We start from the raw sequence: 22,354 nt of genomic DNA, 5'->3' as shown, positions 1-22,354 counted from the left end.
ATATCATTGCTCTTTTGTTGATTTTGATTGCTTCCATTGTCCTCATTTGTAAGTCGCTTTGGATAAAAGCGTCTGCTAAATGACTAAATGTAAATGTGTAAATATAAATATATAAATAAATGGTTTTATAATGTATTATGCTGTAACTATGGTCACAATTATTATACATTATTATAATTATACACCAGTGCATAATGAGGTGCATTATAAGGCATAATTAATGCATTAAAAATACTTTTATAATGCATGATATATATAAAGGCTTCATGTAAAGTGTAACCAAAATATCATGTACATGAATGCAATGCAACTTTGTGTAAAAGCATCCAAATATAAATTGTTACTGCTCTAAAAGCTATATAGACATGTTAAAAAAATAATAAAAATGACAACATTCAATACAAAAATAAAAACGAATTTAAAATATAAAAATTTATATATCACTGATACTAAAATAACTCTGATTTTTAATGTAAACAGTCATTTTAGACAATTCAATAATACATTTACCAAAAATGAAGGGAAGAAAGACTATTTCAGATCTTTCCATGTTATCTTAATGGTGAAAGCATAGTTTCCTTATCATCTTGATTAACATCCTTGTCTGCACTTTATCCTATCGATTTTCAGCCACTGATCAAGAGCTGAAATGCAAACCAACAAAATTCTGTTCTTTCACAATCAGTTTATAAATTCCACAATGGCAAAGCTGCATTTCAGAACCATTTTCCAACATGAATGCCAAGCTCATCCTCACAGGAAGTGTGGAATGACGGGGTTGTATTCACTGAATTCATCTGTCACTACATAAAGGCCATCAGACACAATGTGGCCCTTAAACCAAAACACAAATCTCATTCTTGTCCTCTCTGATTCAAACTTCAGCGCAGCCATTTCCATTCAGTTAAATGGCATTTACAGAATCCTAAATGAAGTTGATTGTCCTCACGAGTTTGTAGCTACTAAATAAAAAAAAAAATTTTTTTTTTGGGGGGGGGGGGGGTTGAAATATGCCTATATGGAGGGCAAAGTATATTTTTAAACACTTCATTCAAAAATATGCATACATTTTTTGTATATTTTGAAATATATTAGAAAAAATTAAAATCGAATTGTCAACACATGAAGGATTAGATTATTTGGGGTTTGAGCTTTGTTAAAATAGAAATAGTAATAGTGATGACTGCCTTGGAAAGCACCATTAATCACACAAAATAAAAGCAGATAAAATGTGATATATATATGATAAAATATCATTTGGCTGGAGAAATGTTACTTGCGTTCCATAATATCTGTTATAGCAGGTTTTATGCGCCACCTAGTGTCAAATAGACCATGGGAGATGTTTATCACATACAGTCAACTTTTGGGGGGGAAATTTAGATCAGCAAATCTGATTCTACACAAGAGGAACAAAAACAGAAAAGCAGCAATGCGATCAGCTAAACGTGAGTAACGACTGATATGTATTGATCATACAGTGCACTTTCACTCTCAATCAATGCACTGTACGACCACCCTTCAGTTCCAGAGTGACTCATTTTACACAACCACCTTTAAAGTCTCTAGGCACTACAGTTCATTGAGTGGAACATGTAATGCATAATTTCCACGTGCTAAAATGTCTGCATGTCCCCCACGGGCGCCCTCAAAACACCGGGGGAGGCTGCACTTTCTGGATTTCCTGTTCTGTCTTTTCATATCACTGCGTAAAACCACAGTGCTTCAGAACAAGTTTCCACCACTGACAGAACAACAGCTAGCTTTCATAATACTTGTGTGCTTTTTACATTAACTCAAGGTCGCTCCTTCAAGTAGCCTACTGTAAGTACATCAAAGTTATTTAAATTATTTTATGTGTGTGGCGTATGCTTCAATTTTACAATTCTGTATAAATTAATACGTTTCTTAAATTATAAATCACAAGAATCTGTTTTTGCTTTAACTGAATATTCAGTGTTCAGTACAAGTTAAACTCAATCGGTAGCACTCGTTGATTACCTCACGATGTTAATTTCTTAGTGAGGCACTTACAATGGAAGTGAATTGATCAATTAATCCATAAACGATTAAATACTCACCGTTTTAGAAGTGTAGCCACAACACGTAAACGATGCGTGTTAACATGAATTAACAACCCCATTTTGTGTACTTGTAAAAATTCAAATATTGCACACATTTTAACTAAGTGCTTTTATAAAATTATAAGCTTCACATTTCTTATGTGATATTATTCAAAAAATTACTAAATTAGCATGAAATGCTTAGTCTTGAAAAGTTAGCCATGTAATTTTTTTTTTTTCTTCTAGACTGGTCATAGCTGTTTAAAATAATCACAGAAAGGCAGACTGGTCTAATTTGAATAGAAAAGTAAGACAACCCTTGGCTAACTGCTAGTTGGTCAAACTGGTTAACATAGTGGCTATGTTAATGCAACTGGACCCTCAACGTGCCAGTTTGTTTTTGTTCTTTACCTTTCGATTTTTATTTTATTAATTTATTTTTATTGGTGGTAGTTAATCTTAAGCAACAAATGCTTTCAGTTGAATTTGTATTGAACCTGGCAGCTGGAACAGTCATAGACTAAACCTGTTTGCATGATAAAAACCTTGTGCAAGATTCTTCACATGTTAGGGTGATTTACATGATAAATGTCACTAATATTTTCTTTTCACAGCAGAAACTCACGGACTTTCACCTCTATCCCGATGGGGAACCGAAAAGCACAATACCAACCAAAATAATGAACAATGCATTTATTACAATTCTAGCAAGTCATCTTGGCAGTTGATGTGAGCAAATCTCTAAAATCTTTAAAAACCTATTTACCCAAGGACCACAACATCATGGAAAACATAACCAGCTTCCGAATCGATTTCCAGCACTATCTCTTCACACCCGTCTACAGTCTGGTCTTGTTTTTCGGATTGATTGGAAATCTCGGAGCTTTGTATTACTTCATCTTTAAAATCAAACAGAAATCTCCTTCAAACATATACATCATTAACCTGGCTGTGGCCGACACGCTTTTCTTGTTCGCCTTGCCATTTCGTATCCACTACCACCTCAATGACAGCAACTGGATATTTGGCGATGCCATGTGTCGCATCACCGGCACGATCTTCTTCGCCAACATCTACATCAGCATCAGCTTCATGACCTGCATCTGCGTGGACCGTTACATCGCCACCCTCCACCCTCACACCTACCTGAAGCTTCGCAACACGAATCTCACAGCGCTGGTGAGCACCACTGTATGGTTGGTCTCTGGGTCGGCTATGTTGGCGTTCATGTTAAAATGCCCATTATCAAGCAAAGGGAACATGTGTTTTGAGGGCTTCAATCAAAAAGAGTGGAGCGGCTTGGCGCCCTACAGCATAAGCAGTCTCATTTTTGGATCCCTTCTGCCCTCTGCGGTCATCATGGTTTGTTACCCCATCGTGGCCCGTCGCATCGCCCGGATCAACAACTCCACCGCCCGCGGGGCACGACGGATCATCTACGCCATCCTAACCATCACACTTCTGTGTTTCCTTCCTTATCATGTCGTGCATCTTGTGTACCTCTTGACACGCTTGAGAGACATCAAAGAGAATGACGTGATTTTCATCCTCCGTAGGGTGACCATGGCTCTGGTCAGTCTAAACAGCATCTTGGACCCGCTTTTGTACTACTTTGCCACGGGTCACTACAAGTGGAGGCTCAGAAGACTGAGGCTGAAGAAGAAAACGGGTGTTTATTCCATTTCCAATGGCTTTTGAACTTCTGCAAGCTTCGTTCCAACTGAACTATTTCAATTAAAAAGCATAAAAGAGAGGAAAGACAGCACATAAAATTCATCTGTAAAGCCAAAAAACGGCGCTACAGAAATATGGACTCCAATGTGGCTTGATGAAACTGAGTCAGGATTTTTCTCATATAGTTGTACTAATACAGTGCAAAATCAAACAAGCATGACTGTCATTTTTATTACATAACAGCAAACTTAATGATAGACGGATATATTGGCCAATATTTGGCTTTTTTGAAATGATCTTGGCAGCTAGGCTGATTCCCAATTGAGTCGGTTCTGAATTTTACTGACTGTCATTTCAGTGGTCCATGCCATTTTTTTTTCATAAATGTACATTTTGTGTCTCATTTCATATCATTGAATTATTACATATATTAGTAGATGTAAATGTCAGTATCATCACTGCATTTTGTTTCAAATTCTGAATAATGACCATTTTTTGAACTTTGTTTAACTTTTATCTACAGCTAAGAAATAAATACATTTTCACAAATGACAGCCTTCTCTGTCAATTTTACTAAAAAAATTGTATTGTTATTTTTCTTAACCAACGACAAACATCAAATGTCATCAAGTGTCACCAGTCACGAAGGCAGACCTTTCTTCAACAACGTAGACAAGAAACTGCCCAATTCTTCATCCTGAGGGACACAATGAAAAACAGGTTAAAATAGTACATCTCAAAACCTAAAATGTAATATATACACAAAAAATTTTTTTTTTAAGTATCTTATGATCATCAAGGTTGCATTTATTTCAGCAAAAATTCAGTAAAACCAGTCACACTGCAAGATATTATTACACTTTAAAATAACAGATGTCTATTTTAATATATTTTATATTATTCATTAATAAAATGTCATTTATTTCTCTGATGCAAAGCTGAATTTTCAGCAGTCATTACTACAGTCGTCAGTGTCACTTGAGCTTCAGAAATCATACTAATATGCTGATTTGCTGCTCAAGAAAAAGTTCTTATTTTTTTCAGGATTCTTTTAAGATTAGAACGTTCAAAGGAACAGCATTTATTTGAAATAAAAATCTTTTGTAACATTATAAATGTTTTTACTGTTTTTGATCAATCCAGTGCATCGTTGCTGAATAAAATTAAGCTAATTTAAAAAAAGGGGTCTAAATACATACAAGCTCTGAAACCACTGAGCGTGTCTTAGTGCGGTCAGAGGCATTTCTATAAGATGCAATATTGGACAAAATAATGTAAACCACGCGAGAAGTTAACACCACAGATTCACTTTCTCTCACACATTTGTTGCTGTTTCAATTGCAATCCATTTGTGCCAGCCTGCAATATACTGAAGAATGTGATTTTATGTATGTTTGTTTTGCCAGGCGGTTGGCAATACCGGTGTTTGTTTGGAAACATAAGTGCAAAAATTTTCCCTTGTGGGCTGTGAGCTGCTGTAAATTCCACTAGACCACGAGCCAAAAACAAAAAACAAGTGCAGTTTTCCACATAAACAAACCCAAAATAGAAATTAAAGAATGTAAGCTGTTTGAAAACAGTTGACACAATATAATCCACATTCAATTATGAAGGTAGATCAGTGGAGATTTAGTTCATCACATTTGTTCACCTGATAGCTCCAGGAGAGCAGAATGACTTTGAGGTTGGGCTCCTCGGCCGAGGACGTCACTTTAATAACGATGGATTCCACGATGACGGTGCCGTCTGGTACGTGCTGGATGCTGTAACTTTTCAATACACTGTAAGAGAGAATGAAAAACAGACTTGACCTCTCATGAGACCTTTATGAAAGTATGAACCACATATATGGTTCATGCACATATATGAAACTCATACCTCATATTTGCCCATACGGACTGGCATTTACACTGTGGCTGGAGGGGTAAAAGTGTCGTTCACTGAGGGGCGAACATTTGGGTGAAATGACTCACCTGTATGTGAAGTACCAAAAATGACTAAAGATGACAGCCATGAAACATTTAGAAGCCAAATGGCTTTTTAGTTCTCTCCCACCTTCAATACCACGACTGAGGTGCCCTTGAGCAAGGCACCGAACCCCCAACTGCTCCCCGGGCGCCGCAGCATAAATGGCTGCCCACTGCTCCGGGTGTGTGTTCACGGTGTGTGTGTGTTCACTGCTGTGTGTGTGCACTTTGGATGGGTTAAATGCAGAGCACTAATTCCGAGTATGGGTCACCATACTTGGCCACATGTCACGTCACTAGTAGCAAATTAAGTTTTTTAATTAAAATTAAGTAAATTACTAAAGAGTTTATTGAGCGGATCGCTTTTTTAACTTTTAACAAATTAAAATATTAGAATTGATTTAAACTTGTTACATACAACGGCGTGTTAGTGCCACGTTGAAAAAAATAAGATTACGAGATTAAAGTCGTAATATTTTGAGAATAAAGTCGAAATTACGAGAATAAAGTCAAAATATTACGAGAATAATGTCGAAATTTTACAAGAATAAAGTCGAAATTACAAGAATAAAGTTGAAATATTTCGAGAATAAAGTTGAAATTATGAGAATAAAGTCTAAATGTTTCGAGAATAAAGTTGAAATTCCGAGAATTAAATCGTAGCGATTAAGGTTATAATATTTTGAGACTATAGCTTATATTGTGCATGCAAATAGCCCGGATTGGGAGCACCGGGAGAAGTTGTCATTATTTCGACTTTATTCTCAAAATATTTCGACTTTATTCTCGTATTGCTATGACTTTATTCTCATAATTTCGATTTTCTCTAAATATTAAGACTTTAACCTCGTAATCTTAGATTTTTTTTTAACATGGCACTAAAACTCGTAGTTATACCAAAGATTTGTCATGAATATTTAATTACACTTTGTCATATGAACAACCAGCCAGTAAATAGACTGATGCAAGTCTCCAAAAACCTAAAATGGTTGCAAGTTTGATTTGAATCTAATTTTCCTGAATAAATGACTCATGTTCAGTGAGGGAATCCAGTCGTTGTGAAACCAGTAACAGCTCTGAATGATTTACTGTCACTGACTAAGTGATTTGGATTCAAACTACAAGTTTGACACTGCTTTGTGAATCTCTTTGACTGACTTATTAAAAAAAGGTTTATAAGAGTCATTTGTTTATCAATCAGACATGTTCATAGTTTGCTTCAGTCTCTGATAACATAAAATCTGATGCATGTACGCATGCAAAGTGGCGTTTTTTTGCTTTGATAGGACAGTTGAGTAACGACAGGAAGCGAAGTGGGAGAGAGAGTGGGGGCGGGATCGGGAAAGGTCCACGAGCCGGGACTCGATCTCGGGATGCCCGTAGCGCAGCGGTGCTATATGTCGGCGCGCTGCCCACAAGGCTATCAGCAGCAACTCAACTAACTTTAAAAAAAAAAAAAAAAAAAGTTTTTCCCCCAACTTAAATAAAGCTGTACTTTGCTGTGGTATTTTTTGAGCCCTGTTTCCATTAGTCTCCTTTCATTTTCACGTCACACAAATGACTGATCAACAATGTTCTCCGAAGTAAAAACTGCTGAAGATATCTCACCTAACCCCTAAGTGTTAAATCAGGGTATAACACATCCCACGCCACTGCGGACTTGGAAAAACATGACCTTCAAGCTTGAATTAATCTGAAGGTTAGAAAATTTCTCGTTATGTAATATACATACCATTGTTGTTTTTTGTATTATTTATATAATCTATATAAATAATACAAAAAACAATAATACAAACTGTTTTTATAAATATTTAGTATTTAGCTTTAATTTATTTATTTTTTAGTTTAATCTTTAGTAACTGTGTTTTGCTTTTGTCATTTTTATTAAATAATTATTACTATTTAGGTTTAATTTATTCTTATTTCAGTTGCAGTTTTAGATTTTTTTCATTTTATTTATTTCTAGTAAGTAATCTGGTGTTCCAACCTTAATTATTTTAACATTTCTTGAATTTTTGATTAATTACATTTTTCTAATACTTATATCTGTTCTAATATTTATATTTAATTTTATTTCTGCTTTATTTCAATTAACAAAATGTTTTTGATAGTTTTAGTTAGCCCTGTTACATGCAGGTGAGAAGGGCATGATTAACTGCGTTCGTTTTTGCAATAGAAAAGTGTGTGTGCGGTATAGTTCGCTGACCTCTTGAGGTGTGTGCAGATGCGGCCGAGTGTGTCGGTGTCGCTGTGGGGGTCGTGGAGCTGCACACGGCAGGTGAAGCGCAGCTGATGTTCACCGAAACCCAGTTCTTTAAGAGCCTGTTCTGGAGAAACCAGCCGCAGACTCTACACAGACACACATATTCAGAAAACAACGTCTGAAACCTTATATTAGTCAAATAAATGATGAAATCAGACTTAAAGAGCCATGTTGACTTACATTGTCCTTCATTATTAATGTACCATGCATGGTGCGAGGTCTTTTGGCATCAGGCAATGGACCTGTGAGAAAGTTTCATAAGAAATCCTGTTAAAAATTATTTGTATGTTAATGAAAAATTTAAGGGGGTCTGAATACTTTCCATACCCACTGTATATTTTGCAGTTAGTGAATGTCATACCAAATGAAAGTAAGCACAAGAATCATTCAGTTTAATTTGTGCATGCTGTAAAATCAATAATGCATGCTTATATTATATATGGGATCCAGAAACTCAAACTAAAAGAGGAAAAACAGAAACTACAAGACCCACATAACCACATGACAAAAAGCCATGATGGCATTTCTGTAAACAGGTCAAATAAAGGAGTCAGTGGGAGTCAATAAACACCTCCGAGAGCCATCTCTCTCTTCAGCAGGTTGAGCGAGATGTCCACGGGGACGCTGGGGTTCGTCACTACGCTCGTCGTCTCTCCATTGGCTGGCATATAGCAACCGATACTTGCATGGGGCAAAACATCAGCACAAAGAGAATATGTAACAAACACTGAAAAGTACACTATTTAAAGTGATCATATTCCACAATTTTGTATTGTATTTTTACCACCTAAAGTTCCCAAGAAGAAATCACAGAACTGGAAATTAGCAAGCATGCTGTACAGTCCAAAGTTTAAATGACTTACTGAACTCCTGCTCGATCTTGTCTTTGAGGAACTCCATTTTCTTGGCCTCTCCGTGCACCAGCAGCATGTTTCTGGGTTCTGCATGATGCCTTTGGCGTCAGCATGAGCACTGAAGGACATGTACTCCACCTGTAGCTTCACATCCAACTAAACACACACACCGCATACAATACCAGTCAAAAGTTTGGAAAAATTATGATTTTTTTAATGTCTCCAAAGAAGTCTCTTATGCTCACCCAAGGCTGCATCTATTTGATCAAACGTCCAGTAAAAACAGTAATATCATTACAATTTAAAATAACTGTTTTCTACTTTAATATATTTTAAAATAAAATTATTCCTGTTATTACTCCCAAAGCATGATCCTTTAGAAATCTTCCTAATATGCTGATTTGCTGCTCAATTATTTTCAATTATTATTACAATATATTACAATAGAAAACAGGTCTTTCAAATGGCAATAAAAAAAATAAAATAAAAATAAAAATAATTAATTAAAACAAAAAAAAAAATTTTTTTTTTTTTTTTTAATTATAGAGGTTTGACATAAATAAAGTTCAGGTGTGGTTAAAGAGGGTATAAATGACTGATTATTATGGGAAACGGTGGATCATATAAACTACAGATCAGAGTTCTCTGATGCCATCTAGTGAAGCTCAATTAAAATCCGTGCTTGCATTGCCAATTATTACCGTTGCTCTTCCCTCTATCTCCAGTTTTTTCTGTCCATTCAAGATCTTGTGTCCCACAGTGCCTTGCACACAGTACCCTGGCATGATGACCTAGGAAATAAATATATGAAACTTCTATTTCGATTAACAACTATGATCCAGAACGGGCTTTGAATGAGTTGAAGTGGTAAGTAAGTCTCAGTAACATAATCTGCCGTTTCATCAGGAGTCTTACCATGTTCTTTTCATTGCCGGCCCATTTCTTGAATATCTGTAAAGATTGGCCAGCATGCAACATTCCAGGGGTGGCAAACACAACCTGATGGAACAGAATTATCAATGTCTCTGTTTTTACATAATATCGTGAGCTCATTTGTTCCACTTTTCAACAATCTATCAATTACTTTTGACAATTCTGTAATGGCAGAAAAAGCTAGCTCTACCTAGGACTGTAAAAAAATATATTTTTTTCCGATTCTGAGGCCTTGGGAATCAAGATTCAAACCAAATCTCAAACCTTTTGATTCTGATGACCAAAAAGATTCAATTTTCACGGATTTATTCTGTGACAGATGAAACATCCTATTAGTGGAAAATCATTTTAAATATTCAAATTTTTAAATTTTAAAGTAAATTATAATATTTAAATTTTTATCAAAATAAGGAAAAACAGGATTTAAAGAAATACGATTTAACAAATGTCACGTTTAATATTCTGAAAGGCTTCTACATGTGTTATTTAATCATCATAATAAAAATAATAATAATTTTACAATAAACATCCATTAATAATGTATCAATTATTAGAGTATATGAATTAGATTTAAAATGTTCATAAATATTAACTGTAGAAAATCAGATTTAAAGAAATCAATCAATATTATTTTTTGAATATTCCTTAATATTCTAGCATGTTTCTACACGTATCATTTAATAACAAGAAATAAAAAAAGATAATATTTTTCATAATAATAATAATAATGCATGGATATCTCTTTGTGGGCTTGCAGAGTATATAAATGATCAGTTATATACATTTCTTTGCAGCCGTCTTACCATAGGTCCAGGGTTATCAGCATATGAGCGATCAAAGGCTTTGATGTGCTTGAACTCGAACATGTTTCTTTGTACGAAGGTCTTGCGGATCTTCTGATTGGTCCAGGTGATGAAGAGCTTGTAGTAGTGATTGGCTTTCTCAGTCAGACCGGTGGAGAAGCAAATGGGGGCTTTTAGATTCATTCTTTCCCTGGTAAAATGAACAGGCAGCAATTACACACAATTCTGTTCCAACACAGAGTTTATGAGGGTTGTAACAGAATTTGCTATATTAAACATATTCAAAAAGATTTTTAAAAAAGCATCAATCCTAGGCCAGCAAACAACTGTACAAGCTCACCAAAATGTTTCCAACAGAATACAGAGTTCTGGTGCTCTTCCCAGAGCAAACACTGGAATCAAGACCTAAAACAGAGACACCAGGATGAACAGAACAAACACACATCTGAAAACATATTATTGAAATGACATTAAAAAGGCTTTAAAATCTGACTGGATGAGCTGATAAATACCAACTGAATTCTACATATATTAATGCGCCTTAATTACCTTCCCTCCTCTTTCCACAGTTTCATGAACCTTCTTGAGGAAATCTCTTTCCCTGCAGCGTTTGGAGTCTCTGATCGTGGTGGCGTATATGTGGACTCTGATATCAGAATATCTGGCCGGCATTTGTCAATCCAAGCAGCTCTGAGTAAATAAAGTCAGAGAATTTAAACCTGACTCAATTAAACCTGAATTAATCTAACCGAAATGTAAAACCTGGAGCGTACATAAAATAGTGACAAAAAGAAGAGATTTTACTCACCCTAAATGTCTGTCTGGTGTCATGTTGTAATCACCCTATACAAACAGATTTAGATATAATTTGCAAATTATGTCAACAGCTGGAACATCATAAAATCAAAGTATGTAATAAGCAATGTGACACTCACTGTGTAGACGACAGACTCTGAGCCGACTTTGATTTGAAACATGCCGGCTCCCAGCACATGACCTGCATAGTAGGCTTTGATCTCAAGCTCCTCATCAACCTAAAAAAAAGAAGAAAAAAAAACATACAAAAAATAAATAAGTCAGACAAAAAAAATCAAAAATTAAAATGCTTAAATAACGTTCTAGCTTAAACATTTTCAGTGGGGAAAATGTACTACAACAAAATTCATCAGAATATTTAAAAACATTCTACATTTAAACAAAAAATGATTATATTTAAAATATTATTATATTAAAAAAATTATTATTATATTTAAAATGTAATTATTTTATTACAATAAAGAAAATAAGAATTTGAAGAAATAAGATCACAAAACCTCATGTTTAATACTAAAATGTTTCTACATGCATAATTGAATAATAATAATAATTATTATTATTATTACACAATTAAAAATCAATTTCATTAATAGTAGATTCAAATAAATAAGAAATATTTATTTAGAATATTAATCAATAAAATATTTATAAATTCATTTGATGCTTACATTTTTTGTAAAAAAAATGTTTTTGTTTAAACATTTTCAATAAGGAAAATTTACAATAACAAAATTCTTAAAAATCACTAATAAATAAAATTTCTAAAACTACTTTAATGAATTTACTAAAAATTAATTAATTTAGTTATTTTTTTATTGACAACAATACATTAAATGAATTCATTTCAATTATTGCAAATTAAAATAAAATTCACAGACAACTAACTTTACCTGAACTGTTTGGTGGAGATTGAGTGGCACAACTTTCTTCATGCAGTCTTTGATCATCTGTGAAGTGAAGAAGTTGGTCTCTCCCTTTTTGTCTACTGTGATCTTTCTGAAGTCCTCCAGCAGGATGAGGCAGATGGCTTTGGTGGGGGTGGGTCATGTAGATGGGCCCGTCGTAACCCACCATCTCGCTCATGTAGGGAAGAGCACCGCTGTGATCCAGGTGGAAATGACTGAGAGGAACATAAAGGAGGAAAGAAAGTCACAGTGGAGAACAAGAAAACACACAACAGTCACATAACATGTCAAATACAAACTAACCTTATAATAACACAGTCCAAGAACTCAGTGAGGCGACCGTTTTGAGTAATGTAACTGAAATCTGGGAAACGTCTCTGAAAATGAACACAGAAAGTTAAGGGCATAGTACTCAACTATTATTTCAAAATACAAACAAGTGAAGATTGCAATAACTGTTGTAACGCACATCGTCGTTATAGCCCATATGCATCCCGCAGTCAAGCATAATGTTTTTGCCTCCGATGGAGACCAAAATACAGCTGCGGCCGACATCCTGACCAGCCCCTGCAAAACAACAGATACACACATTTAGAAGAACTTAGAATTAAACTTTAGATATAAATTAATTTATATTATAATATTCATGTAATATTGACCTATTATGATATATACATACATACATACAACTACTAATACCGTTGATTCCTGCACAATATTATTTGTTAAGCATTATATGTTTAATAATTGCTTGTTTATTAACGTTTTTAAGACGTTTTATTTAAAAATTAAGCAAACGTCTTACCTATAAGGCGTAACGTTGATATCAGGCATCTTGACAGCTTTGAAAAGCTCAGAAATGAATGTTTTATGTTTACAAGAGACTGATGGTCAAACACTAACTGTACATTAGCCGGATATGAACACTTGATGGGTGCATGTCAGTCAGCTTGCACACCAGCCAGGTGTGTAAACCAAATGTAAAGACTTTTAAAGTGTTCAAATAGTGGATCATTCAGAAACAGGTTAGCACAACAAGCTAAACAACTTCACGCCGTTGCCATAACGCCACAGAACAAGAGAGTAGAATACCAATACGGCAATCGATGTGGGCGTGACTTAGTGGCCCATTCGTTGTCTATCGTTTCTAAAGAATAATTTTCTTATTTTAATTCTTTACTGTGTATTTTCAATTTAATGGCTAATAAAGTCTTTTATTATTATTATTATTATTCAGGAGTAAATTACTATCAGGTCCACTAGTGAATCAGACTAAAACAGCCATGTCACGTGGTAACTGTTACTTTTCACAGCGCTGGTTAGCTTGAACCAATCATGCTCGTTTGTGAGTTCTGGACTAGGATTTTTAAAAATCATTTTCATTCAGATTCAGAGTCGTATTTAAATTCCGTTGTCAGATACAAATCTGTAGAGTTAATATATTAAAAATATTATTATTTTCGATGCATAATTGTCTCCAAAAAAGCAAACAGCCTCCATATATTTGAATGCGGCTCAATGGAGAATTCGACTTTCTGAGCCCTCAAGCGCCGCCTCATGGAAGAAGACGTCCAATGTGACATCGGTGCGTGCCTATGTTATCTTTAATCCCATTGGTTTAAATTTACTGCACAACCACAGAGGGCCAAGACCAAAGTCCAATCACATGGAACTTCTTGTCATGTGACATGAAAACCATGATTTGGTTGGTCTAATGTTGCCTACGTTGCTTAAAGAACGCAGGAAAATCCCGGAAGAGAGGATCAAGAGGAAAGCAAAGCAAAAAAAAAAGCATTTACAGCGATATTATCCCAATGAAGAACACATACTGAAGATACTGAAAATTAATATATAGTTTTTTTTTTGTCGATTTTGTTGTAAGAATTTGTCCACAAATTCTATTTCGTGGTAGTTTAATTAGAAAGAACAGACATGGCAGATACATTCAGTCTTCAAAGGGTTTTGGAAACGTTCAGATCAAGTCTGAGTGAGAATAAGAAGGTTTACATTAAATATTATATAGCAGGATGGCAAGAGCTGGTCTCGTGAGTACATGTTTTATTACTGTTTTACATTATGGTCTTGGGATATTTAAAGAAGTGATGTGAAATATTAAGAATATTTTATTTTATATTTAATTATTATTTCAGAACTTGGACAATTAATGGAAATCTTAGACATGTAAATTTATATTGTAATTTAAAAGCTTTTAATGTTCAGCTGAAAAAAAAAAAAAAAAAAAAATCTGTATCTTGTAATTACAAATACCAGTAAAATTCATTGGTCAAAAAATGTAGGAAAGCCATTTGAATACAAAGACTATGAGCAATTAAAAAAAATGTAATAATCAAAATCACTCTTTTTTCCCATCAGCTTCATGAATAGTTTAGGGAACGTGTTTTCCTTCATCTCCAAGGACGTGGTCAGCAAAATCCAGATCCTAGAGAACTTCCTTTCAGGAGAAAACGGATCCTATTATGTCACCATCCAGTCCATGGTGAAGTATGAGCTGGATAACGACCTGGTGGACCTCACCAAAAGAGGCAGCCATCCAGAATCCGGCTGCCGCACTCTTCTGAGGCTCCATCGGGCTCTGCTCTGGCTGGAGCTGTTCCTGGAGAGGCTGCGAACCAGCACCGAGGACGGCAAGACCTCCGTCATGTGTTCTGATGCCTATAACGAGTCTCTGGCTCAGCACCACCCCTGGCTCATCCGGAAAGCTGTCGGCGTGGCGTTCTGTGCCCTTCCAGGGCGTGACACATTCTTTAATGTGATGAATGCGGGTGATCACACGCAGGTGGTTGCTCTGTTGGGAGAGTCTTTGCCTCTCATTGCTGAAGTCTACCAGATCACAGAAGACTTGTATGTGAAAAACCACCTCCTGGAGTTACCGTAGAGGGGGGACTGATATGTATTTTACTCTTTACACTAAGTAATACATAGTCCTTGTGGCACATACTCACTTATTTACTACAAACATCGACTTGTTTGACTGTCTGCCTGTTTAAAAACCGAAGGGACATGCAATATGCAGATTTAATGCTCATTTTAAGCAGGGTTCTGCTCATTTAAGCTATCAACTACACAACATCAAGTGGGCATTGAATGCTGGGTGTACTTCAATATATTTGAGCTTAGGGAATAATATAAAGCCATTTAAAGGCAAAGGATGTGTATGATATATATTTAAATGTGAAGTACTGTATATTTGAATATATAGCTCTTTTTTTTCCTTGAGTGTTAATTATTTTATTGGAAATACTTTTACTTGAATTCATGTCGAATGTGCGTCATACATCTGCAGCTTTGCTGAAACTACAAAGGGGGAATTTTGTAGTGAATGTATAAATAATATGTAATGCAATAATTAAATATAATGTTGTGAGAAATGTGTTTTCGTTATGGTTATTCTCATATTATGTCTAAAATGAAAAGAACACTGAACAATAATTTTCAAGCTTTGCCTTAGGATGATGACATTTACTTCTTTCAGTATTTACAGTTTGACAAACAGCATACTTCTTAGCAAGCAATACAACGTTATTTAGTTATATTCAGTGTATATTTTTTGGTTATTATTTATTTACTACATGCTTCATCCAAAGTGACTTTTTTGGCCTTAAATTGCTTTAAGGTGTTTAGGAAATGTAAATATCTCATAGTAAATGTCCCACATGAATTCACGAGTAACGATATTAAATAACATTAAATCTGACAGTGCATTATTAAAAAAACTGAAAACAAATGAATAAATTATAGCATTATATTATACCACAAACAAGAAAAATACCCCCTTACGAGAATTAACCATAGTTTAACTACAAAAAAAAATCATGGTTACTATAACTAAACCATGGTAACCACAAATTTACCATGTTTACTACACTTTTACTGTAATAAAACCATGGTTAATTTTCGTAAGGGCCACGGCAAGAAATTGTTTATTTCTGTATTTTTGTAAGCACTGTTTAGTATTTTGACACACATTTCATAGTCATTTACGTTTTTACCATTTCATAATATGTAAATATATACAAAATCGCAGACGTTTACGTCGCTCATTATTGCACTTCCGCTTCGGAAGCGTTGCCACGGAGACGACAGTGCGTCGGCAAAACTATCGACTAGTGAAAATGCCTGCTTACTTTATCTCTTCAACAACGACTGAAAGAAGCAAAATAACTTAAAAGGTATGACACATTTGACATTTTTCTGTATTACGATTATATATTGAATATTTTATCAACTTTAACCTATAAATAGAACCGTAAATCTGAATTTATTTGTAATGCATAAGCTTATTTATTTGGAAAGTTAAAACTGACTGATGCGTGCAAGTCTAATGTAATTAATAATGATACTGAAGACTTCTATCTATCTATCTATCTATCTATCTATCGGAACAGTTCAATGGCTTCTTCAGGAAGAATGCATGTGAGCAGGCCCAAGTCATCTAAGGGACGCAGCAGACCCATGATGGCTCCCACTTCCAGTGTGGATCCACCTTCCCAGTCCTCGTCACTTTCACCCCAACCTCCAGCCACCAAGGCAAACGACAGGTTAAACCAGTGCCTTCAATCCCGAGCCATTCTGAGACGCTGCAGTCAACCTAGTGCAGATATACTGACTGAAATCTTCGACAGACCCCCCGATGGACCCATCTCACTCAACAAATACAGGGTTCTCCCTTCCATAGAAAAGAAAACAGGTACTGACCGGACATTCGGTCAAGGTGACAGCAGCCGTAGGATATGTCAACACACTTCACGTGTCCACACAAAGGTCAGACCGGATGTGACGTCAGGAAGTCAGACGGCTCTAACTCCTCCAGAGGAACCAGGCCTGCTGCTCGCTATCAGAACTCCATGCGGTCAGAGGTTCAAGTGCCATTTCCGGCCGGCAGACCAGCTCCAGGCGGTGCTATCGGCTGCAGAGGCTGAATTCGGGGAGAGGTTTGACAATTGTGTGATTGAGACTATGGATGTGCCACGTAGGACTTTTACAAACCTTACAATGACCTTGGCTCAGTGTGGCGTCCTGAACAAATCGGTTTTATGCATTTCCCAAGATGACAGCAACATGGATTTAACTTGAAACACTAATATAGTTCAACTTTTTATGGACACTCAATATTACACAAAGGCAAAGATTATTTAGATTTTGTGTCCGATTCACATTTCAAATTATGATTCAAATTCCTCATGATTAAATACATGATTGAACATTAGATTATTTTGATTGAAAAATGTTTATTTGTCCCATATATATATATATATATACACACAACTACATATATTCTGTTAAAAAAATTTTGTAAATTAAAATTTGCTGAAAATTGACTCAAACTCTGGCCATCCAAGATCTTCTTCATCAGAACAGATTTGGAGAAATTTAGCATTACATCACTTGCTCACCAATGGATCCTCTGCAGTGAATGGGTGCCGTCAGAATGAGAGTCCAAACAGCTGATAAAAACATCACAATAATTCAGTAATCAACACATTGCTTCTGGACAAAATACCAGTCCATAATCCATAATAACACGTCCTCCAGTGATCTCGCCTGTTAATGGTGCTTGATCTGTGCTTATTTCTTTCCTGATTCATGAGACAACTTTTTTACCCAAGAAAGAAATATTAGAGGACTCATATTTTAGCTGGAAGCAACAGTTTTAAGTTAAATGTCTTAATGATGGATTTGTTTCTTACAGTTTTTCACTTCACACAATGTTAATTGATGGGCTGGAGTGGTGTGGATTATTGTGATGTTTTTATTAGCTGTTTGGACTCTCATTCTGACGGCACCCATTCACTGCAGAGGATCCATTCGTGAGAAAGTGATTTAATGCTAAATTTCTGTAAATCTATTCTGATGAAGAAACATTCATCTACATCTCGGATGGCCTAAGGGTGAGTCAGTTTTCAGCAAATTTTCGTTTTTGAGTCAACAACTACTATAAGGTAAAACTAATCTTACTTGACAAAACAAATTAAGATCACTAAAAAAAGAAATCTGTCAAGAACCAGTTTGGGTCATAAACAATGGGAAGAATTAGACATTACAGACATCTAGATAAAATATATTATATATTACATTTTGCTTAAAGAAAGTGATCATTAAGTGTGTTTAGGACCATTAAGACGTTTTTGCTTTGACATTTTTTAAAAAATAATTAAGACAGTTTTCTTACAAATTTTGATTTCCACAAATTAAAAGAATCAAAAAAGGTTTTTCTCCCTTTATGCAACTTTTTTTTTTTTTTGTCTTTTGATTCAAGACTGCATGTTAGATGCATGTTAAAATGTCTACAGCCTATAATAAATGTGCTGTCTTTTGCACAGTGGATGCAGGGAGTTGGAGACAAAAAATATAAAATCCATCCTAAAAGTTGTTGCATTTAATTCTTGCAAATAAGTAAAAATGATTGATATCACCACATAGAAATGAGCCAACGTAGTTTTATTATTATAAGAATATATAGGAAACAACTATAAAACCCTAAATGCAGCAAATGTACAAAAAAAAGAAACTGAAATGCTGCAGCTAAATGTAATCGCAAATGGGTTTCAGTCAAACAAGGTGCATTAATTTAAGCAATAAAAATGTAAACAAGCTAAAATAATTTTGCATTTCGCAAACAACAGTAGAGCAACCATTCCTAACAATATAGCTACAACACAACAATATCACTCCAGTAGCTCTTTATACTTTGTAAAAGTGAACATGCGAGAAAATAATTCACAGTTTAACTAAAAAAACTAATATTTGGTCTTTCTGAACAGAACAAAACAAAAACTCTTCTTCAAAAAGCTGAAATGCTTTTTGCAGTTCAAGTACAATGGCATTGCTACATATCAAAACAATACTCTGTGATTTTCACAATAATTCTCATTATAAAATGTCTTATTCTAAAGTGCTCATCTTGAGGAATGTTAGTGTTTTGAGTTGGTCTTAAGAGACGGTGTCATTTGTGCACCTTATAATAATTTTGTACCAATTTGTAGGCAACTAAACCATATTTATCAGATTCTCTTCCTAACTTTTATCTTCTTAGATACTGTGATGGAATAAATACTTAAGTCTGTTATGATTCTATCCACATGTAAGACCAAAAAGTAGTCCACTTACTTCACAGTGCAGCCCTATGCAAGATATGCTTCATTAGTCAAATAGATAACAGAGAAAATGCCTATGTAAAACTGTCTCCTGTAAACAAGATTAAATGTAGGAATTAGTACTGCAATTCACTTCAAAATCAAAACACACTGTCAAACACAAACTGATTCAAAAAGTCCTGTAACAGCTATAAGCGTAGAATCAAAACTATTTGGCATTAAGCTTGAGTTAAACCATATTCTCCTAAATATGAGTCGATAATTTATGTAAACATTTGTCTTTGTAATGCAGATTATTCAAGCATCAAATCTGACGAGGTAACAGCAGAACTGATTTTTATGAAAATAATGTAGTGCATTTCGCTCTTCATCACTTCAGTTGGCGATTTTTTCAATTTCATCGAGATCATCTGTGTCCAGCCTTGCAATTTTCTTATCTGTTGGATAAAACAAGTGAGTAAATTAATACACTTAAATAAAATAAAAACAATTCAAATAAAAAAGTTAATTTCATAGTGCGTTCAGATGGGGCGGCATTTACTACACAGAGCCGTAAATCACTGACATGCTACGCAATATCGCGTTCAAAATCGCAGGCGATTCATTGCCGAACGCGATATTGCGTAGCTTGTCATATAAAAATATTCTATAATAATTAATATAATAATGATAAAATTAAGAAAAATTAATAGACAATTTTTCATACAGACATATAACCAGTGGACTTGAATGAAAAGCATAAAATAAAAAATTTGGATTGTAATTATCAAAAACTGAATAATTAATTTGATATATTTTAAACTTTTTTTCATTTATAATTATTGATTATTTTTATAATTCATTAAAAAATCTAATAAATACTGGGTGAACTATTGAGATAAACTAATGGAAACACTTACTAAAATGCCTCTCATATGTCTTGAGAATCTCCATGCTGCGCTGACTGTCCACCATGTTGACAGCAAGTCCTCTCTTACCAAAACGTCCAGTTCTGCCAATCCGGTGGAGGTACGTTTCATTGTCTGGATTGCCATCTTTGTCCAGAGGAAGGTCAAAGTTGATCACCACTGACACTTGTTCAACATCAATACCTGTGGATGGATAGCTTGATTATTGAAGACTGCAGAATTTACACACAGATGAGAAAGGAACAAATACTTCAACTTTTGGTTTAGTTAAAATAGAAACTCTATGTTCTCTCAAGGCTGTAGAAATACAGCTTTGCATCTTATTAGATGTACATTAGATGTAATGGTGTTCTTGCCTCTTGCACAGACATTAGTAGTGATGAGAACTTTCTCCTTGCCGTCTCTGAAACGTTCAATAACTGCAGCTCTCTGCTCGACTGCCATCTCCCCACTGAGCAGCGTCACCTGGTGGCCTTCTTTAGACAGCTGGCCGGCGAGCCAGTTGGCTGTTTTCCGAGTCTGAAAAAAGATGACAATATGGGATGATTAAATGAAAGAAACACAAACTTACTAATATCAACCAGAGGCAAACAGACTCACATGACAGAAGATCATAGCTTGTGCGATAGTGATAGCTCCGTAGATGTTACAAAGTGCGTTGAACTTGTCCTCCTTGCTGTTGCAGAGAACGTAGTACTGCTTGATAGTGTCCAGGGTCTCCTCTTCTCGCTTAAGCTTGATGATATTGGGATCTGGCACGACCCGCTCGCCAAACTTCCACACAGAGTCCTCAAAGGTGGCAGAGAAAAGTAACATCTGACAGCCTTTGGGCAGCATTCTGTCAGTGATGGGAAATAGAAACCATTTATACTTGATCTCATGCTAAAGCAAGCTGCATTTTAAATGTAAAGTTACTTCTAAAGTTACTTTTTTCTATTTCAAAATAAATTTTAAATTAAATGTCAATGCACAAAAAGCCACAGACGTCATTCTGAAGGACAATGTGTTGGTATTTTTGTGAAAATATGCTAAACGATCAGCGGAAAATAAGGATATCAATTAATGTAATCTTTGTGTTCATATTAAAACATTTTTGACAAAATAAACAAGAAACAACATTTAAACCACTTTCAATAAAAGCTCTAATTTAAATTCCATTTAATTACAAAAAATATGCAGTTGTGTACAAAAGAAAAATATTTTCTTTACACCTTGAAAACACAGAAGCCTACACAGAATCATTTAAATGTAAAAAAATTTTTTTTCAAGGCTATAAAAGTTTTTGTATGTATATATATATATATATATTAGGGATGGGAAGATTCCCCGATTCGCTCGGTGCATCGGCATAAAAACTTAACGATGCATCGGTTTAAAAAGTGTGGCTACAAGTTGGCATTTATATCGCGATGCATAGTTTCTAACATATTTGCATCGGTAAAAACCGATTCATTTATATATAATTACTAGTGGACGCGCTATACTTTTATTATTTAGACCAATAATCTGTGACCAATATTTTATATGTAGATTATTTTCTCCTCTCTAAACGGTTTCTTAAGCGCGCTCTCTCATCACCGCTGCTGCTGCGGGAATATGATGCATCACAACACCACGGAGACCCGAGGAAAAACTGGGATTAAAGTCCAAAACCTGGCTTGAAATAACCTGACAAATCAATCGGGGCTAAAGCGGTTCCATTAAAGACAAATTAAATTCACACAATCTAACTAATTTGTGGACGCTTATTCTTAAGCAGACCTTAATGTCGATCATGGATCAAATCGATCCACCATGACAAACAGCGAATATATCTGTGCTGTTTAATGCATTTGAGACGTTGTGTTTTCCTCAGTGCATAACTGACATGTCACAGGTATATTTTTCATCTGTAAATGTTAGAAAGTCATGCAAATATATCCATTTTGCTGTCAGGAGTGGGCGAGGCACGCGAGAGCAACGAACGCTGCTACGCGCATGCACGCTAAACAGACAGAGCGCAATCGAATAGGAGCGCAATAATTCAGAGTAAAATATACATTTTGCTAAAAAA

At 35.1% G+C, this 22,354-nt stretch overlaps 5 protein-coding genes and 1 pseudogene across 6 annotated transcripts in view; 3 read left to right on the top strand and 3 right to left on the bottom strand.

The window, feature by feature from the left end:
• Nucleotides 1–1,193: 1,193 nt before the first annotated feature.
• LOC107714952 (P2Y purinoceptor 4-like) lies at nucleotides 1,194–4,210 on the top strand. 2 transcript variants are annotated; one of them, XM_016520951.1, is made up of 2 exons: nucleotides 1,194–1,824; nucleotides 2,681–4,210. In XM_016520951.1, exon 2 carries the CDS (start codon nucleotides 2,847–2,849, stop codon nucleotides 3,759–3,761), a length of 915 nt encoding a protein of 304 aa, XP_016376437.1. In that variant the 5' UTR covers nucleotides 1,194–1,824; nucleotides 2,681–2,846; the 3' UTR covers nucleotides 3,762–4,210. The 2 variants fall into 2 exon arrangements, with proteins under 2 accessions (XP_016376437.1, XP_016376436.1); XM_016520950.1 differs by having other exon boundaries at nucleotides 2,678–4,210.
• A 101-nt stretch (nucleotides 4,211–4,311) lies between these two features.
• LOC107714983 (integrator complex subunit 11-like) lies at nucleotides 4,312–13,340 on the bottom strand (annotated as a pseudogene).
• A 673-nt stretch (nucleotides 13,341–14,013) lies between these two features.
• LOC107714951 (ceramide-1-phosphate transfer protein-like) lies at nucleotides 14,014–15,667 on the top strand. Its single transcript, XM_016520949.1, has 2 exons — nucleotides 14,014–14,323; nucleotides 14,652–15,667. Exons 1-2 carry the CDS (start codon nucleotides 14,211–14,213, stop codon nucleotides 15,172–15,174), a joined length of 636 nt encoding a protein of 211 aa, XP_016376435.1. The 5' UTR covers nucleotides 14,014–14,210; the 3' UTR covers nucleotides 15,175–15,667.
• A 721-nt stretch (nucleotides 15,668–16,388) lies between these two features.
• Nucleotides 16,389–17,372, top strand: LOC107714950 (UBX domain-containing protein 10-like). Its single transcript, XM_016520948.1, has 2 exons — nucleotides 16,389–16,468; nucleotides 16,685–17,372. The coding sequence occupies exon 2, from the start codon at nucleotides 16,689–16,691 to the stop codon at nucleotides 17,370–17,372; it is 684 nt and encodes a 227-aa protein (XP_016376434.1). The 5' UTR covers nucleotides 16,389–16,468; nucleotides 16,685–16,688.
• A 1,360-nt stretch (nucleotides 17,373–18,732) lies between these two features.
• On the bottom strand, nucleotides 18,733–21,142 carry LOC107714981 (ATP-dependent RNA helicase DDX19A-like). Its single transcript, XM_016520986.1, has 4 exons — nucleotides 20,902–21,142; nucleotides 20,658–20,820; nucleotides 20,293–20,484; nucleotides 18,733–19,830 (listed from the first exon to the last, which is right to left on the bottom strand). The coding sequence occupies exons 1-4, from the start codon at nucleotides 21,136–21,138 to the stop codon at nucleotides 19,769–19,771; spliced, it is 654 nt and encodes a 217-aa protein (XP_016376472.1). The 5' UTR covers nucleotides 21,139–21,142; the 3' UTR covers nucleotides 18,733–19,768.
• A 364-nt stretch (nucleotides 21,143–21,506) lies between these two features.
• The window catches only part of LOC107714921 (ATP-dependent RNA helicase DDX19A-like), a 5,975-nt gene continuing 5,127 nt past the window's right edge, over nucleotides 21,507–22,354 (bottom strand). The window contains exon 7 of the mRNA XM_016520920.1: nucleotides 21,507–21,529. Coding sequence (XP_016376406.1) covers nucleotides 21,507–21,529 — 23 coding nt within the window. The remainder of the gene's footprint in view (nucleotides 21,530–22,354) is intronic.

Source organism: Sinocyclocheilus rhinocerous, unplaced genomic scaffold (assembly GCF_001515625.1).
Source record: "Sinocyclocheilus rhinocerous isolate Xijiao unplaced genomic scaffold, SAMN03320098_v1.1 scaffold28, whole genome shotgun sequence".
In the NCBI taxonomy this organism is placed as follows: Eukaryota; Metazoa; Chordata; class Actinopteri; order Cypriniformes; family Cyprinidae; genus Sinocyclocheilus; species Sinocyclocheilus rhinocerous.
The sequence above is the reverse complement of the archived record's forward strand: the minus strand, read 5'-3'. Positions and strand labels throughout refer to the sequence as shown.